The 21,043-nt window shown below is 27.7% G+C and overlaps 1 protein-coding gene and 1 long non-coding RNA gene across 3 annotated transcripts; one reads left to right on the top strand and one right to left on the bottom strand.

Moving 5' to 3' along the window:
• Positions 1 to 2,920: 2,920 nt before the first annotated feature.
• Positions 2,921 to 15,643, bottom strand: LOC126894925 (uncharacterized). Its single transcript, XM_050666305.1, has 6 exons — positions 15,399 to 15,643; positions 13,862 to 13,994; positions 13,301 to 13,539; positions 8,321 to 8,432; positions 4,746 to 4,933; positions 2,921 to 3,043 (listed from the first exon to the last, which is right to left on the bottom strand). Exons 1-6 carry the CDS (start codon positions 15,435 to 15,437, stop codon positions 3,023 to 3,025), a joined length of 732 nt encoding a protein of 243 aa, XP_050522262.1. The 5' UTR covers positions 15,438 to 15,643; the 3' UTR covers positions 2,921 to 3,022.
• Positions 14,649 to 15,436, top strand: LOC126894946 (uncharacterized). 2 transcript variants are annotated; one of them, XR_007701554.1, is made up of 3 exons: positions 14,649 to 14,884; positions 14,965 to 15,024; positions 15,239 to 15,436. It is a non-coding gene; the product is annotated as an uncharacterized LOC126894946 (long non-coding RNA). The 2 variants fall into 2 exon arrangements; XR_007701555.1 differs by having other exon boundaries at positions 14,875 to 14,912.
• Positions 15,644 to 21,043: the final 5,400 nt, after the last annotated feature.

The following is a 21,043-nucleotide window of genomic DNA, read 5'->3' as shown; positions in this document are numbered from 1 at the left end:
TAATTTTAAGTTGAGTAATATAAACTTATATAAAGTAAGTACGTAAAAACGTTTCATGTAGTATTTCAACTATAATTGATGAAACCAAAACATTACTATTGTACGGGCCGGGAGGTATTAAACAGTAAAATACTTCACCCGGTCACCACGCCATTTTACCAATGATCTTGCCTCTTGGTATACGACTCCAAGGCTGACCAATCTGTTAGTGTGTAGTGTGGTAATAGAATCACTGGTGGTGGGAGGGGTCGCCTCCGCAAGACCAGTGATTTATGTAGTGCTCAAAGTGTGTATATATGTTTTGTGTGTGCCCTTAAACTAGTGATGGGCATAATCGAATGATTAGTAATCAAGACATTTTCATAATCGAGTGAATCTCTCGAAAAATCACTCGAAGTTAAAATCGTCTGCTCGTATGATAAGAATAATCAACTATTATTATTTATCGAGAGAATCGAAAAATTATTCGAAATATGAATAAATATACCTATAGTAAATAATTATTAATTTAATTTTGCTTTTTTATTTGTTGGTGTTTATTTATAATTATTATATTAAACTATAATTTAGGAATAATAATAACAATCATATATTAATAATGCATTATTAATAAGTGCTTTAAATAAAAGACAAGTTGTTATTTTTATTATTTAATAATTATTACCTATATTTTAAAAAAACTGATAACAAATTAAAAAATAAAAACACAAGATAAGGTAGCAATAGCCGGCTTGACCATCATAATTAAAACACCTGATTCCACACCTAATTGATTTTTCATAAATTCACAACTAGTGAGAGAATCAGAACTCAGTAGTTTAGCCAGTTCAGGACAAAACTTTGTTCTAATCGTCACATACTTCCCAAAAATGTGACAGATAAGGTGTTGTCATGAGTAGCGATTGAACGAGTTGAAAATAAGAAGACTCGAAGTCAACAATTTAATAATAATTCGACTATAATTTATGCTAAATAAAAACTTAAAAATAGTATTCTCTCGTTTCATCGTTTCATGGACATCATTCGAAATAACTTTTATTCGATTATATACATTTCAAGATCAAGAAATCATTGTTTTTATAATAAACGAGAAATCATTAGAAATAATCACTCGATTATAGAATAATCAATATTATTTAAAAAATCAGAATATCTCAATTATATAATAGATATGATTTCAATAATCGAAATATCTCGATTATGCCCATCATTACCTTAAACTAAATAATAATGAAATACTCAATTGCAATTATCTCAGATGTATTAATAAAAAATAAAAATCAATAATGATTAAATGTAACCCTTCAAGTAATATTTAAAACTCTCAAATCACTCTTTTTGTAAAATAATAATAATACATAATATCTATAAAAATAACTTATAAATACAACAATATGGTAACTAAATTAACAGTTTCAATATGTTAGCTCCTTCTGCTCAATAATAATCTTAAAACTAAACGAATAACTTTAGTGGTATTAAAAGGAAAACATAATAATAATTAGCTAATACTTATCTTGGTGGATCACTAAACAGATGCATAAAATAATAACACTAATACTAATAATCAATAATTGGCCCACAATAATATCTAACAAATATTCTTCTGATTTTTGACTAGAACAATATACACAAGACTCTTCTGGTTAGTGATGGAATAAAAAATAGACTAAAAGAAAAATTACACTAAATATTCAAATCTGTTCAGTAATTCACACTCAATATAGAAATACTTGACACAAATAACAAAAGTACTCATTACTAATTGGAACTGGTCAGGTACTTCTTAACTTAAATGCATACAAATAATAATACAATTTAAACAGTTGGACTACAACACAATCTTTTAACATAAATCTCAAACAAATATTACAGTTCAGATTAATATCACAGCTTGGACTAGAATTACGACTAATTTATATAAAGGCCCTTATGACCACTATGAAATAATATTCAATAATAAATTTATAATCCAAAATCTTTATTGAGCAATCAACAATTATTCTATCGAACTTAAATTTAGCCTTAAAATCTACTGTGATATACATGTGAGTAACAGGTGGCCGGCTGATTGATAACGTTACCGAACCGTTATCAATTGTGGTAGTGGTTATACTGTTGCCGCGTATTGTTAGGAGGGACTCAGTATCATCGGCTTAGGGATGTTAACATTATCCCATGGTATCCTAAATAGCCAAAGCACTCTTCTATTATTTCCTATGACTTTTAGGTTTATTGAAAGATTAATTAATCAATTATATATAATTTATAAAAAGCCTAAAAAAAATTACTGTAGAGTAGAAAGTCTAGATAATTAAAATCAGAGAGGTGTGGTGGCAAAGCATTCACGTTAGTTAGTTTAGATTTTAATCGAGTAAATGAGAAAAATCCTTACATTTTACACTGTATATCAGTTGTGTTAAATGTGAATAATGTATTTGCAAGTTATTTTTATCATAAACACATACATAAATAAAATATAAACCAAATATATGTGAAAAATGTCCGAATAAACGTTTAAAGTTTAAAGTAATAAATAGTTAAAATAGGACAATATATTGTCATATTATAATTATACATAATTATAAAATAAAATAGAATTTTATCGATTGTCAAAACTAAAATTATATTTTGAATTGAAATCTTATTATAATAATGAGTTATTATGAATTAAATACAAAGCTAATTAAAATTAGTGGCGCAACTAGCAAATAATTTTTTGAGGAGTTATAATTTTAAAATTAATAATGATCATTTTTTTGTTACTATAAATTGTTTATACACGACTAAAAAATTCAAACATCGCTAAAAATATGGCAGGGGGGGGGGGAAAACNAATTCAAACATCGCTAAAAATATGGCAGGAGGGTTTACAACCCTCCAACCCATACAGGTTGCACCAATAATCAAAATATGTAAACAGAATATAAAATTTTTTTATTAAAGTTTATTATAAGTTCCGGTTTTCAAATCGCAATTAATGGGAAAATCTTAAAAATTTTTAAGAGATGCTTAGTAATTTTCATCCAGAACAAACCAGAGACTGAAAAATAAAAATAAGCGATGAAAAAAATTAAAATATGGTTTTAATGCAAACAAAATAAAGATAACAAAATTTGAATTTTTTGTTGAATATACGTTGCTTTTAATTTTGTTATTTATGGTAAAACAATTCTTAAAAAGTAATAAAATACGTTTCATAATATAAAACCAAGAAATAATTGTTGTAATATGTCCATTACCATATACATTGTATAAGTCGACTTCAATTACTATGTAGAAGCATTTTGTAATACAAGCACATTATTTTAATTTATGATACAATGGAATAACTAATATTATTGATAAATAAATAAACACAAGCAGCGCTGACGATGTATTAAGAAACAATGATAATAAAATATACCAAGTAAAAAAATGCAGTTTTTTTATCGCTTTGGTCAAGTAAGACGTCACTAGTAGTTTTAGGTACTGGTGAGACCATAATTAAGTCACCAATGATAGTATACGCCGCATTAGAAGGGGGATATTATTTAACTTATTCTTCAATTTTAGTAAATCAAACCCTCCCCAGCCTAATTTTTCATTTTTCTTAATTTTAATTTACTATATAATATAATTTGTTTAAGATCGAATGATTATTCAATTATATATTTATATTTATTTTATTTCGTTAATTTTATTATGTAAAATTTTATGAATCAAATATATACAGGTGATTGCTTAAGTATAACTACCACAATTTTCGCACATACAAAACTTGGTATAATTTTTCTATATAAGTTTATAATATCCTACGTTCATTAATGTTCAAGAAAAATTTGGTCCTATCCCCCTACTACGTAGTAGTATAAATATACTATTTCAAACTTTTTTCAAGATAATATGTTAAAAATAATCCGTGCATAATTTCAAATTAAAATGTCATTTTTAACTTATTTTTTTGATACTTTAAAATTGATTTTTATGAAAGTTTATAATTCAAACATGTTGAACTTTTAAACACAATTTTAGCTCTACTTGCAAGTTCAGATATTATATCATTAAATAGGAAATTTTATAAGGAATAAAATATTGTATTTTTTAGATTGATATGTGATCAGGAACTTATATTATTACTATCAACAGTAAATTTATCTGGAAATCTCAAAATTTCGTTATAATCTCTATTTTTTTGTATTTTTATTGCAATAAATAATTTAAATAGAAGTCTTCGTAATCATTTCTATATAATTATTGATGTTTAAATCATTATTTATATTGATGTACTACATATAATACAGTTTGCTTGTTACTTAATTTTTTAATTAAAATCTATTTATTGATTATCCATACGTAACCTAATAATCAAACATAAATATTTGTTATACTAATTAGAAGGATTTTGTTATTATTTAGTCCATTTGCAAAACTCTAATTGCTGATATGTCATCGGCGCAAAAATGGGGTTAGAAATGTATATTTTGGTGTTTCATGAAAAATCCTTGTACACCAATAAATTTATTCATAATTAATAAACAATTTTTTTTGAAAAGTATTGCATCAAGCTCTTCAACTTTTAGACACGTTTGCCATAAAAATAATAACTATTTTATAATTTTTAATGTCTCCGTAAATATTACAATATAGAATTATGCAAAGTCCACATTATGTGCGACCCCACTGTGCTACAGTTTTCTCATAATAAAGGAATAATTCATTTAATACAAATGATTTTTATAAATGAAATCGTAAATATTACTTACGTGATTTTCAACTAAAGTTATTAAAGTATAATAAGCTGCAGAACAATATTTTCCAAATTCAATGGGATTATTACCAAAAAGAAAAGTTCGAACAACATTAACCATATATTGAGGAGTGGAAGTTTTAGAGATAACGTATTTTAAATTACGGATCGTAGATTCACGAAATGAGTCATGGTTCAATTTCCCTAAAATATTATATAATTAGTATTAAACAATAAGAGATTAAAACTGTGAATTTTAAGAAACAAAGAGAAAAAAAATTAAGCAAAACATAATTTAAAGCCTTATAAAAAAAAATTATGACAAACATTATGTTAAGAGTGCAAGGTTTAGATATAATGCCCTTTAAATTATGGATCATAGATTTATAAAATTAATAGTAGTTCTAGTTTCTTGGCTATACACTGTTGTATTGAAAAATGTTGGACCATCATTTTCATCGCACATTTCTTCTTCTTTTTCCTAAAGCATAATTATAAATTTAATAACAATAAAGGTTATGACAATCTATGTTCATTAAACTCACATTAATTTGAAGCATGTCTTTGGACCATGACTTGACCCAACTATCAACTATTACATTGTATGCTAAATTCTTCAGCTCGCTTATGTATTTACTGTCACCTTTAGGAATAGTATCACATATTTCTTTGTCGTTCAAACTTCTTATAAAATTAATCATTTCATCATTGTTTGATTGTTGAATTTTAGGGCCCGACCATTTACTATCGGCGTATTGTATAATGCGGTCTATTTGATGGCTTAATAGTAAACGTGTTTTTATTTTTCTTGATATTGCACTGTTAATAGTACACTGTAAGTCCATAAGTCTATTAATGTTTTCGTTATTCAATAACACTCGACACCCATCCACTATTCTGGATTCTAATACTAAATGCATGGTATCACGGTACAATACTTTGGTTATATTAAAATCGACATTTTGGTATAACATAATGTTCTCTCCTTTTACCGGAGGTGATTGTAGAAATAATGATATTTCATCCATCATGCCGTAAATAATATTTAAATAATCTGCTGACATACTAATATATCGTGAAGGAGTAATAATGCATACCGTAACATTGAAGTCATCCTTTGGATTCAGGCCCACTTGCAAAAATTTTCTGTCGCTGAACGCAATAGTGTAACTGCTAGAGTCAATCATCTCGGCTGGCGGTGTTGGTGCGATATAAATGTAGCGCTGTTTTCTTACAGGTTCGGCAGCCATATTGTTCATAGAGTCTTCTTCTTAGAGCTGAGGGTTCTTGATGACACTGTGACTTTATCAACGATTTCACGCTCATTTATGCGGAAAAATCACATATTTTCATAGGGGGGTCAGCAAATCACGAATCACATATCCCCGTAAACTAACCCATTCCTTCACCACTTAAGTGATTTCACTTTAATATCATAATAATTAATTTTAAACTCTCGATTTCTAAATATTTGTATACAAATATATGTATTAGATTATGTGTATACATGTTTTATACAAAAACGATTACACATTAATGTCTATTAACAAACGCAGTAGTGTAACTGAATAATCAAAAAAGAATTTGATAAAATATTATTTCAAACGTATAAATATTTTCTCTAAAATTAAAAAATAATTGAATTCTTATGAAATATTGCACATATTTCTTTATTTACTTTAATATCATAATAATGATCACCTTATGATGAGTTTCATCATCACCTCCTCTTCTATGTAGGGGTAAACTGCTGATTAACTGTTTTAATTATTCAAGTAAGAGGGCTCTCTATGACCAAAGGCCTACTCATCACATAGCTATAGTTGGGTTTCGTTTGATTAATAGCCGCTGTCGCCGCTTGATTACTCCTTTCACTTTTCTGCATTCAAATATTTTCAAATAATTCTAAAATTATGTAATTTTTAAAATAGCTCCAATTTTCTATAATATATCAAGATATACTATATGATGTTCCATCTACCTCAGTATACTATGAATATACCAGGGTATACAATATATGATAACTGTACAAGTCCGCATTTGTCCGAAAAAGTAGATGAGCATAAATAACACTTAAATCGTATACCGTCATGTATATTCCTATGCAGCAGTTAAAAACAGTTTTTTGACAACGTACACTTTTTCACACTTGTCACAAGAAAACATTTTTTAAAACGTTTAAGTGATACAACACTATTAATTTTACTCAAGTAATACTCAGTCTTTTATGTGAAATTACTCATTTATGCGGAAAAATCACATATTTTCATCGAGGGTCGGCAAATTACAGATCACATATCTCTGTAAACTAGCCTTTTCGTTCACCACTTAAGTGATTTCACTTTAATATCCTAATAATTAAATTTAAAGTCACGATTTCTAAATATTTTTATACAAATATATGTAATAGAGTATGTGTATACTCAATATGTATACATATGTCTTATCCAATAACGTTTACACATTAACAAAAAATATATCTATTAACAAACGCAATAATGTAATTTAATATCATAATAATTAATTTAAACTATCGATTTTTTAAATATTTTCTCTTTAATTAAAAAATAACTCAATTCTTATGAAATAGTATAATAATGTACATATTTATTTATTTACTTTAATATCATAATAATGATCACCTTATGATGAGTTTCATCATCACCTCCCCTTCTATGTTGGGGTAAACCGCTGATTTACAGTTTTAATAACTACGTTAGTCAAGGAAGGGAACTCTCTATGGTCAAAAGCATACACGTCACATAGCTAAAGTTGGGTTTCGTGGGATTAATAGCCGCCGTCGCCGCTTGATTACACCTTTCACTTTTTTGCATTCAAATATTTTCATATAATTCTAAAATTATGTAATTTTTAAAATACCTCTAATTTTCTGTATAATATCAAGATATACTATATGATGTTCCTTCTACCTAGGTATACTATGCATATATCATGGTAACATGTACCATGGTATAACGAAATGATATCTAGGAACGAGAAACATCGACCTTTCACCATATCCCCCCGGCCGTTTACACCGCCCGTCCACCTAGGACAGGGTAACCTACATCATGTGGGTGGGGGGACTATGCCTTTCACCATATCCCCCTCCCGGTTGTTTACACCGCCCGTCCACCTAGGACAGGGTAAACCCACAACATGTGGGTTAGGAGGGTATCCAGCTCAGACTTTATAGAACTACTATTAATCATTATTAAATTTCCCTAAAATTTCATTATAATTTATTACATTAAGAAATATATATTATACAAATACATAAATTGTACTAGATTACAATTATGAATTTAATGAATGTAAATTGAAAAAAAATTAAATAAAAAATTATTCTTTAAAATGTAGAAAATATAATGAAAAAATAATGATTATAAATCGTATAAAATAATCGTTTTTTGATAGGACACTCGTTTGTTTTTCAGATCAGTTGTGAATTTTAGTAAAGGACAAAATGATTTGATTGGCATTTAAACAAAATATCGTTTTTAATTTAATGATAAATGAAACTTTGGTTTTAGAACTTTTTTTATTCTGTTTATATATTTGTCTGTTACATCATGTATTAGTACTACTTACTTTCATTAATATGTGGTAAACATCCATACTTTTTGAAGCAGTCATAAAGCATAATTACAGCTGAATCATATCTTTTTAAAGCCATAGCAACAATATCATTGTTTATAGTTAACTATAAATAGTAAATATCAATTAATTCTATTGATCTAGTTCAATTATATTTCTTATAGTGTGTTTAATATACAAATAAATAAATTATTTTTATTTATATATAATGGTCCTGCGCGTTCAGGAAACTCTAATAACTATTGTTTCAGTTAATATTTTTTGTTACTATTATTTTAATATTTGTGGGAGTTTTAAAAATTTTATAATAAATAATATATATATTTTTTAATTTATCAAAAATTAAAAAAAAAAAATAACAAATAATCAAGGTGTAAATTAGATTTTCATAACTTTTTGAAAAATCAACAAATCAACATAATTTTTTTTTATACTAAGATCTTAGATATCTACCTTTCATTTGATATCATTTTTTTCAAAATCTATCACTTAACCTGCTCATTGGGGGGGATTTAAAATAGCAACTTTTTTACAAAATTTAACTTTTTCAACTTAATTTTTGAAAATGTTCCGGAAATACTGCGTCCTTCAAACATATATCAAATTAAAGCTTTTTTTATGTACTATAAAATGAAAAAATAAATTTGTCCCAACACTTTTTCTTCGAGATTTAAATGGCTGCCGTAGTTAAAAATAGATTTAATCTGACAGTGATTAAAATCACTATCATAAGAAACGCTTCGATGCAAATCTGTAGATAGTGTTTAATTTTAAAAAATTGTTGGATAATTGCAAAAGCAACATCAACTTCTATTAAAATAAAATACAAAACCCATAATTTTCATACAAAAATAGTATATTTTTCAATATGGTAGCCATTTGCGGTATAGAAGATAGGTCGTCGGGACAAATTTTTTTTTTCATTTTGTAGTACATAAAATAAGCTTTAATTTTATATATGTTTAAAGGACGCAGTATTTCCGGAACATTTTCAAAAATTAAGTTGAAAAAGTTATTTTTTGTAAAAAAGTTACTATTTTAAATCCTCCCAGTGAGCAGAATAAGTGTTAGATTTTCAAAAAAAATTATATCAAATGAAAGGGAAATATCTAAGGTTTCAATACAAAAAAATATTATTTTTATTTGTTCATTTTTGAAAAAGTTATGGCAGTTTTAAGTACAAAAAACATCCCGATAAAATGTAATTTTTATCGCAAACATTACATTTTTTTTTAAATTTTCGACAGCCATTTGCACATAGAAGATAAGATGTCGGGACAAATTTTTTTTTTTCATTTGATAGTATATAACATAACCTTTAATTTGATATATGTTTAAAGGACGCAGTATTTCCGGAACATTTTCAAAAGTTCAGTTGAAAAAGATCTATGTTTTTTACAATATTTTAAGTTTTGAACGCCCCCTATATAAGGGGAAATTGTCCAATTTTAATAAAAAGTATGTCAAATGAAAGATGTACTTATAATGTATTTAGAAAAAAAAAATTTGTGCTGATATATACATTTTTCAAAAAGTTATAGCATTTTTAAGTTGAAAATATAAAATCGAAAATCGAAAAATTTTAACACAAAAATAGTGTTTTTATAACTACGGCCGCCGTTTAAATGTAGAAGAAAAAGTGTCGGGACAAATTTTTTTTTTTCATTTTATAGTATATAAAAAAAACTTAATTTGATATATGTTTGAAGACGCAGTATTTCCGAAACATTTTCAAAAATTAAGTTGAAAAAGTTAATTTTTGTAAAAAAGTTACTATTTTAAATCCCCCCCTAATGAGCAGGTTAAGTGATAGATTTTGAAAAAAATGATATCAAATGAAAGGTAGATATCTAAGATCTTAGTATAAAAAAAAATTATGTTGATTTGTTGATTTTTCAAAAAGTTATGGAAGTTTTAAGAAAAAAAAGTGAAAAAATTTCGAAAATAGCAATTTTTAAATTTGTAATTTTTTTGGATATTTCTCCCATTTGCGGGGAACGAGGGAATTTTATTCAACTTTTATGGATTATTTCTTCAACTAGATACGATTTGTGATCTTTTGACGTATTTTTGAAAGAAATCGGTCCAGTGAGAGCTGAGAAAAAGTGGCAACAGACATAAAAAAAAAAACAACACATCATAGTAAAATTAATACCTTCTCCGCTTCGCATCGAAGCTAAAAGTNATAAAAATAAAAAAAAAAACACATCATAGTAAAATTAATACCTTCTGCGCTTCGCGTCGAAGCTAAAATACAAATTATGTATTTTATCCTATCTTCTCTAGTCAATTCATTCATCTATTCTAGAATTCTCGCTTCTGCTACAGTAATTCTCTGCTCTACGTTCCCAACACTCTGATTCATACACTATAGCTGATTTTACTACAGTCTTATAAAACTTACCTTTCAGTCTCATTGGAATTCTTTTATCACATAACACCCCAGATGCTTCTCTCGACCTCACCCACCCGCATTTAGTCCTGTGTCTTACATCCTCGTCAATACCACCACCATTTTGCACAACTGATCCTAAATATTTAAAATTTTCCACCTCTCCAATCAGGTTCTCACCTATTGTCACTAATCTCCTCATTTCACCTATCTCGTGTTCTCCTTTGTCAAACCACATATTCTTCCTTATTCTCTTATTAACACTATATCGTCAGCGATCAACATGCTCCATGGTACATATCCTTATATTTCTCTAGCAACTTAATAGTTATACTATTCTATTGATTTAATTATTATTGTGATTTCTGGTAATAAAATCGTCTGTTTTTACTAGTAAAAAAAAGGACAATATTGTAAATAATTTATTTAATCAGATGCCATCTAAAAAGGCTAAATTCTCACAAAATCCAATCATGTCTTAATCAAATATTTTATCTTTACGAAGAATTATTAGTCGCGGTCCCATGTTGTCATCGATGCACATAATTTTTACATTTTGAGTCGTCAAAAATTTCAAAAGTGTATAAGAAAGTTATGTTTAAACTTTGCGAATTATAGTTGAAAAAGCAATCAAAGACAAAGTAAGTGAATATACATTACTCCAATTATTTAGAATTAATAATCTGTGAGTAAAGAATGATAAAGCAATTGATCAAATAAATAGCTCTTGTAATTTTACAATTGCTATTTGTGTAACGTGTATACAAATTATTGTGAAATTTAACAAATTGGTGTCGAAGTGTTTTTTTATCAGAGTGATGATAATTAATTATATATACTTGTTCCTTACATACAAATATGTCACGTCCTCATAATTCCACGACTCTACTAAAACATTTTTGTGTTTCTTACGGCACAAAAGATAACTACTAATTATTTTTTTCTTATATCTACTTTTCTTCATTGTTCTAAACACTCGAACTTTACAAACCACAATAGAAACTCAATGCAGACCATTTGACAAAACCTAACTTCCCAGCTTGATGAATATTAATCCCTATATTTATTACTTTAATATATTCATTTGATTATTACAGGATACTAGAGACACTAAACTTTAAATAATTTGTTTTATCACATAATGTGCATTGAAAATTTCTGTAATTGTACATCCAATAAGTAACGAGAGTAGACATTAATTAAATAACAAATAACCATATATATTAGAAATTCTTCATTCAGTGAGTATCTTAAATTTAAACGTTAACTGGGGGCCTTAAATAATAATGTTCGGCGAGGTGGCATAAAACAAAATAGTTAATCTCAATTAAAACAAACAATAAATAACATTAAAAATAATATTAAACTCATCTGAATAGATGAAGTTGTTGTTAGTGATGAGTGGACTGTATGAGATCTTGTGGTGATGCTGTCGAACATCTGAGAATGACGAGTCAGAGTGCAGATCCAGGCACGTAATGGCAGATGAGAGCAGACGAAAAAGCAACTACGGCAATGAAGATATTTAGTGATGATCAGGGCCCAATCACTAGTGGCGTGCAAGAGCATGGAAACTTTGAGCACAAGAGTGCAACAATCCAATTAAAGAATAACGGCGTAAAATGGCCACAATTTACCATTCAAGAGAAGGCGCTTGCTACAAAAAGAAATGACACATAAAACAATTGATTGACTGACTTACGACAATGAACTGTAAACGGATGACAATTGATGCGGAGGTCATCGATTTGCCGTGCTAAGTGGACAAGGAGGTGAGTAAAGCAAGACGCTGGAGATCAGCTGTCACACGATATAATATAATCAACAATGTTTGTATCAAATGGTCTACTAGATCTTTGCTAAATGCATTCTGTACCAAACATAATCAAATAGTGAGATCTACAATTTTGTCTAAATTATGAGTATAATATAAATATTACGCAAAACTAACCAAATAAATATTATTTTCAGACAAATTCATTTTATGTTAATAGATTTAAAGTCATGAACGATTGATTGATAAATTTAACAAATTTTTAAATTAAATGATTTTGATGAAAAATTTAAGCTAATTTCGATTTAAATTGACTGTCAGATTACAAAGTAAAGTGTTTATTTATTTTAAATTTCAATAAAACAAACCGACAATGGTTTTATTATTTTGATAAAACCACAATATTTGTTTCAATATTTAATAAGTTCAAATTAATAAGTTGAATAACATGCACTTAATTAATAATTGATATATTTCATAGAAAAAGTTATTTAAATTATCTATAACCATAATTTAGCAAGGAAAGATTTAATTTTTTCTATTCTTTTATCAATTTATAATTAACAAATATTAAAAATAAAATTATAATCAAAAATTATTAACTGGATCAAAATTTTTTAGAGTTGTCAGAACATTTTGCAGAATTACATTTTCAATAATCGTATCGGTTAAAATGAAATTGATAAAAATTTAAATTCTTCAACTAAAACTATAGAATACTCTAATAGTTTTTCAATGAGAACCATCAATAAATTGCTTATTTTATAAAAAAGTATACAAAATAAGTAAAGTAAAGTAAAAATATTACTATAGGTTCTTCAACTACGAACAATCTCTCATGAAACATAGTACAGCAAATGTTTAAATCTTTTTTAATACTTGATGTTTGTTCTCCTTTGGAGTTCATTAATTCTTTACTGATCTTATTTAGTGTTAAATCACCGAACATTCCAATGAATTTCATTACTTCTTTACTCGTATTGATCGGTGGTAAATTACCGGACACATAACTTTCTCTTATGTCATTTAAAAATGCATATAATGATTCTAAAGAAATTCAAATAATCATACACTTAAAACAAATAGTATTCAAATAGACAAATGTAAAGAGTTAAGCATATACGTAATAAGTAGAATAGTCTATTTTCAAAAATAAGTTGCAATTCAAGCTGTGATATACAATAATCAGTCACAGATTAAATGAATTATAATTTTATATTTTTTTAATTAATGATAAGATCTAATAAAATGTTTTAGTAAATAACACAAAAATATCATCATTTTTAGCATTTTTTTAACAATGCTTTGTTTTATAAAATATTTACAGAATTTGAATGACTTTATGATATACATTTATTCAGATTTCCACCTTTATCTATTTGTATATTGTCGTCAAATTCAATGTTATTTAAGCAATTATAAAATTCTCCTTTTGCTTCGGGTAAGTTTTTAAAAGACAAGTATTCAATTATTTCATTGGCAATCGTTGTAAGTAGTAGTCCCTTAAAATATAACATATTATTATTAAAAAACTTTTAAACTGTAAAAAAACCGATAGAAATCTAACTTTTAACTAAAATTCTTAATTTTAATAACTTAACAATTATATTGTTAGCAAATAATTGTTTAAATAGAAACACTACATTAAGTACAAACTAACCGGTTCTCTCATTAGATACCTTAAAAATGCATAATTAATAATGTGGTTGTGTAAGTTTTTAAAACGTAATATTTCAAGATTATTACCGAGTAAAGTCTTATACCTAGAAAACGAACATAGAGCTTAATCTATAATTAGTTAAACTCGATATGATTATTTTATGAATCTCTTTTTCACGAGAAAACTTTTTTCAACATAATCATATATCATCCTAACCCTCTTTGCCACTCGATGCTGTTAAAAAGCCGTCTACGTTACATAAATCATTCTAAAATAAAATACTTAGAAAGTTCTATCAGCTTGTATAATGTACTTAGCGGCGTCGGATGTGAACAATAATACATCGCCATGTTTAACATCTATAATTTCAATAATCTTGTTGATTAGTTTGCAAGTAGTCGAATAATATGTTTATCAAATAGATCTGAATGCACCAAATATTGTTTATCCGAATCATCTTTAATTTTGGTGTTTTAGTCAATGTTAACCCAAACTTTTTTTTCCGTAAAGTTTAATTCATTGTATCATCATCACTTTTTTCTATTTATTCTTAAGTTTATTTTTGTACAAATATTTTTTTCAGTATAAACTTTCAAAATTTGCACAGGTGCAATGTTGTAGTTTTGCTGTGTTGCAAACGTTGTTGTCAGTCAAACAAAATTTGTAAAAACACCTTCTTTTAATTTTGTTTCAAAAAATATCAAAAATTTCATTTATACATCCAACGCTCAAGTTAGTTTCTGAACAAATAATTATCCAGGTATATAACTTTATAATTATGCGAAAGTTTTGATTTGAAATTTTATTTTAAGGTAAATTACTCGAAAATTACACAGAACACAAGTCCTTATTAAATGAAGAATTTTTAAAGTGTAAGTGATTCTTTTTTAATTTCTTCACGTTTAATAAATTTAAATGTTTTTTGGTTTTTAAATTTTGTGTGATGTTAAATTTTTTTTTATGATTTATTTAAATATCACAAAATTTACACAATAACACAGTGAGTGTGTTTGAAATGTATCAAAATCATAACCAAATGTGCAAACAAATTTTTTAATAAATTCGAAACTGATTGTTCTTTTTTAGGTATCGTAAAAATAATTTACTTGTTTCAAAACTGTTAAAATGAAAATGCGAATATATAAAAAACAGAAGCAATTGGTAAATATCACAGATTAACGAATTATTTATTTTTTTTTTTAAGAAAAATAGATACTAGAACACTAGGAAACTATAAAGATATTACCAGTAACGCGCGTGTTAAAATTAGTATGAAAGTTTCCATCTTGATAAGATTTGCGAGTTATTGAGGATGGTATCCGAGCAAACTGTGCACTGAGTACCGTTACTGTCTAATTCCAGCAGGAGGGAACCGGCCTGTCCCTCGCGTTGGACAAAACGGAATAGGTTTTGTTTACGCGAAAGTACAGGTACGTTGCTCCAAGGCTCACCGTCCTGGGGACGGTTGTCCCACTAAAGCGCACCATGAGCTACTTGAGCCTACTCATCGAAGACAGATTGATGTTCGAACCGCACATAGAACGCGCGGCCCAGTGGTCCAGAGGGTAATGGACTGCTTGGAGGGACTGATGCCGAACCTGGGGATACCGAAATAACTACGACGCTGACCCCTAGTCTACGTCGTTTACTCGGTCCTCCTGTACGAGTCCCCGCTTTGCGTGGATACTCTAAAGTAATCGCCCAAGAACGTGAATGCCCTAAACTGGGTCCAGAAGAGGGCCGGCCTATAGACCATGTGCCGTCTCCGGAATGGCGGCCTGGGTCTTGGCTTCTTTGGTTTCGACCAGCGCCATAAAGATTTTGTATTGTGTTTATGTGTTTCAATGTATTGTAAGTCATTCGCCAACCCTCACAAAGTCCTGACCCCACCTACACGGGGTGCAACCTAGGCAACAGATCCGACTAACGTGGTGGTGTGAGTTATATAGACGGCGTAGGTCGCCCTGAAGAAATGCCTAACGGCAGTTCCAGGGCGGTACACAATAGCGCGAGTGTGGAAAAAAAAAGGATTAGTGAATTATGTATGTAAACAGAATAAAAAACAGGAAGATATTGAAACTATTTAAATAGTTTTTATAATTAACTAAACATATTTTAATGTTAATGAATTGCACACTACCAAAGCCATCGGGGTTTTTTGAATATTACTCTCAAATGAAAAAAAAATTATTGTTACAGTTTGGATTTTTATATTGAAACCATATTAATGTATAATTCGTTTCTAGGATAGCTACCAAAACATCTGAATTCATTACTAAACATTGTTACGCCCTGTGAAATATCTAGTACCATTTTTCCGTGAATCTAAATAATAATCAAAATTGATATTTTTCTTATGTCTTTTTTTTCTCTTAAACCTATAACTTAAAAGGTTATAAGATAGTAATTTAAACGGCAAAACATAATAAGTGTAATTTGTTCAATAAAATATATATTTATACTATTTCGCATTATTACGATTGTCTTTGTTGAATTGGGCTGTATCTCAATTGAGTGGTGTTTCTTCGTCCTATTGAAATACACATTAAGTTTAACCAAGTTTAAAAATAAAACATGATATATTACTAATAATATAGTTATTCATTTTTTCAAATATAAAATATAATCAATCTTTAACATCGGTGTTTGCTCTAATGATAACGCAAACTTTAATTTTGGACAGTTCAAATTTAATTCAACTCACTGTATCATCAAATCAATTATCTATATATTCTCAAGTTTGTTTCTGTACAAATATTTATACAATATAAATTTTCAACATTTTATAAAAGTTTTGATTTGAAATTTTATTTCTAGGTAGATTAGTCAATAATAACACAAAAGATTAGTCCTTATTAAATAAAAAACTTTTTTAGTGTTAGTAAACAATTTTTTTTTTTCATTTAAATTTCTGTACGTTTATCAACCTTAATATGTTTTTCACACTAATTCTAATTGGATAGCTACTAAAAGCATAACAGTATAAATGTATGCTTAAAAAGTTTGAATAAATGTTAGAGTATCAAAAAATCTGAATTCTTTGTTACGCTCAATGATATATCTAGCCCTATTTTACAGTGTATGTAAATATATTATTTTTTATTTTATGCATCTAGTTACTGAATTTACTTACCGAAAACATAAAGACATGTAAATATGTATACACAATCATTTTTTATTGACAATGTTGCTTGAAAAATAAATCGTAAAATTTTTATGCTTATTACTTATTAACATATTTTAAGATTTTGTAATCTAATTTGGGGAAGAGTCATTACAATTTGTTCATATAATTTACTATAGATTTGAATATAATGTTTTGTAGTAATAATTGTTTCATGTAACATGATTACTTATAATTAATAATCTTAGACCTTCTATTATGAAAAAAAAAAAAATTTAAATAAGACTCTTTAATAAATAATAAAAAATTTTATACGCCAATCAATGTGATAGTAGATTCTAAATAGATTTTCGTCGTTGTAATTAAAATATTCATATTGATTCTAGTTTTCGAGTTAATTGCTAATTAGAAAATTCAAGTAATTTAATTACTCATTAAATAAAATAAAACAATATTCAAAAAACCCATTAAAATTTTTAACGGGCTATATTTAATAGATAATTACCAAGTTAGAGATCTGTATCTTAAGTTAAAACCACTAACATGACTTTCAAAGTTATTTTGGGTAAATTGATCATTACCCTATAACTTTTTTTTTTTAAACCTATAACTTGAAAGATTACAAAATATAATGAATAAAATTTTGTCCNTTAAAGTTATTTTGGGTAAATTGATCATTACCCTATAACTTTTTTTTTTTTAAACCTATAACTTGAAAGATTACAAAATATAATGAATAAAATTTTGTCCACAATAGATAAATTTTGTAATTTAATCGATGCTAAAAAAAATTAAAATTATATTTAGTCTAACCAAGTTCAAAAGTAAAATATGATAAATTACTAATGATCATAGTAATTCATTTTTCAAGTATAATTTCTCGAGTAATAAAATTGCTTTATATCAACTTTATATCTATTCGAATTTCATAGTTATACATCAGAGATAAAATATTACAAATTTAGTTTTGCTATTTGTAAATTGATTTTGGCTTAAGTACAATTTACAATGTTTACAATAAATAAATATTTCATATGATGGAATTAACTTATTACATATTTTTTACTTACTCATAATTTTATAATATGCTAAGATTTTTTTTACGTATTACCAGCGATTGATGAATTGACAATAAAAAATAATTATTACAAAATTAGCTATCTTCATATTACTATTTAAATACAAAAGTCCTAGTCATCGTGATCAGCCGATTCCAGTACGGAGCCTTATGCTTTATGTTGTTCATCAGTCTCTGTATTCAGTTGTCGCTGTCCGATTTACTGTATAAAGTTTTTTTTGTTTTTCCTTTTCATTTATCTACTTTCGTGTTCTACATTTCAGAGTATTTGTGTCTTGCACTTAGTCTGCACCTCACTCTCGGCTACCCTGTTCTGTATCCTTGCCCATATCCAAAGTATTTGTCTCTTGCAATACGTCTACACCTCATACTTTGTGCTCTTTTGCGTACTCCTGGTATTTGTGTTTTGAATTTCGTCTGCATGTCATATCTAAGTGTTACACTCAATCCATTCCTATATCAACGGGCATTCACAATATTACGCTTCTTCATTTTGTTGAGCACATTTAAGGTTGTTCATAAGCGAATGGCACAATAAGTTTTATTATGAATATACAATAATGTATAAGAATATTATGCCTGTATAAATAAAATTACATTTCTTCTCTTTTTTTGGCACTTTTAAGGCTCTCCAGAAATGAAGGACACAATAATTTTTTAAATTATTAAGTATAATAAAACAGTTTTATTTTCATATGAGAATATTAGGTAAAAATAAAAATAATGTTCACCATTTAAGGTAATGTGAGAGAAAAAAAACTAAGTCGTAAGGACAAAAAATTTACTTATACTGACGTAGACACAATGTAAGAAAATATTGATAAAAAATATCAAAAATTCCACACATAAAAAATTCAACGAAAATCAAAATCACCTAAAAATAAGAAAAAGCAGAGAATGAGTGTAGCAGAGATGAGAATGCTTAGATATGGATGAGGGGAGTGACTAGAGAAGATAGGATAAGAAATGAGCATATAATAAGGAGTATAGTTGTAGCGTCAATCGTGGATAAGATGAGAGAAAATAGACTGTAGCGACTAACGTCGTAATAAAAGAAGAAAGAAATCAAACCGTACAGATCGTTCTATAAATGGCGAAAGCCGTTTAATGAAGAAAAGTGTTAACACAAAACAAAAGATAAAATAAAAACCAACAGTAACAATAATACTATTATTAACAAAGTAACAAATAAAGTAACAATAGTANTAATTACTAATTACTAAATACTACAGATAATTACTAATTATTGAGTAGTCGCACTGGGATGGTTTTATAGATTGATATATAAAAGATCGCAACTGTCGTGGCGGTTCGGTTGAATTTTCGAACGGACGGCGTAACCAAAGAGATCGGTGTCACGAAGATGACTGACTAGACGTATTATTGCGGCGGGGTATTCGACGCTAGGCATTTGTTGGACTTTACACCACGACGATAACGCGTGTGTGTAACGGTCCGGTTTACAGTGAAGCGGTGGCTGAGAAGGAGCTGATACGACCGCGGGGTGTCAACGTGTGACAACGCCGTGGCCGTGTCAAGACTTAGATGGTTTGGTCATGTTATGAGAAGAGAAGAATCGAAAGCCGTAAGAACAATTATAGAAATGAATATTGAATGAAGAAGAGGTACCGGAAGACCAAAAAAGAGATGGAGAGATGATATTGAATGCGATGTGAGCGTGGATGATGTGGGAGATCGTGTCAAGTGGAAGCTTAAGATAAGGGTGACCGACACCAAGTAGTTGGGATTAAGGCGAGGAAGAAGAAGAAGACCTAAAAATAAGAAAAATGGTCTTTTCATTGTCTGAAAGGAATAAACCAGCGTTCTCTAGTAAAATTCCTGAGATGCTGTATAATTATTTGTACTTGGTTATTTATTTGTAACTCTCCACGTGTTATTATTCTTGCGTATCCGGTCGTCTATTTTTCTTTTTTTTAAATAATAGTTATACGTTAGGTCTATAGCTATATCTCAATAATTATTTTTTTTACATTTTATTAAAAATATTAATTATTTTTAAATTTTAAATAAAATGTAAAAAAAAAATCTAAGATAGCTATTTTGTAGAGTAAAATTTAAGAAAAATTTTTATAAAAAAATATCTTATTCATATTCAGTAGTAAATATTCTATAGCATTTTACGGTATTGAGAAAAGGACAGAAGAAAACACTATCATTTCGTGATTACTGTAATTTGGAGGTGTGTAACTTTTTCCATGAAAATTACATACTTTTGAATGAGAGTGATAAGCAATAATTGCCTTATCAAATTTCTTATCATGGTATTAATGCCAAGGTTGTAAATTATAGTAATCACGAAATGATAGTGTTTTCTTCTGTCCTTTTCTCAATACGTATTTCAATGTTTAATACCGTAAAATAATACATGAAAATTCATGTATTGAATTGCTATAGAAAATGCTATAGAATATTTACTACTGAATATTAATAAGATATTTTTTTATTAAAATTTTTCTTAAATTCTACTCTACAAAATAGCTATCTTAGATTTTTTTTTTACATTTTATTTAAAATTTAAAAATAATTAATATTTTTAATAAAATGTAAAAAAATTAATTATTGAGATATAGCTATAGACCTAACGTATAACTATTATTTAAAAAAAAAATCAGCTAAAAATATTAACTGGATCAAAAGTTATTTAAGTTGTCAGTGAGTGGTGGGCCAC

This window comes from Daktulosphaira vitifoliae, unplaced genomic scaffold (assembly GCF_025091365.1).
Source record: "Daktulosphaira vitifoliae isolate Bord-2020 unplaced genomic scaffold, ASM2509136v1 Scaffold_1, whole genome shotgun sequence".
In the NCBI taxonomy this organism is placed as follows: Eukaryota; Metazoa; Arthropoda; class Insecta; order Hemiptera; family Phylloxeridae; genus Daktulosphaira; species Daktulosphaira vitifoliae.
This window is presented reverse-complemented; position numbering and strand designations above follow the sequence as displayed.

What these genes read in the sequence shown, in the direction of transcription:
- LOC126894925 (XM_050666305.1), bottom strand. Translation starts at nt 15,437, where the DNA reads ATGGAAACTTTCATACTAATTTTAACACGCGCGTTACTG. An exon ending in TTTTAACACGCGCGTTACTG is followed by an intron (nt 13,995 to 15,398) that starts GTAATATCTTTA and finishes TTATATTTTAAG; the next exon opens with GGACTACTACTTACAACGAT. An exon ending in TTTACCACATATTAATGAAA is followed by an intron (nt 4,934 to 8,320) that starts GTAAGTAGTACT and finishes ATAATATTTTAG; the next exon opens with GGAAATTGAACCATGACTCA.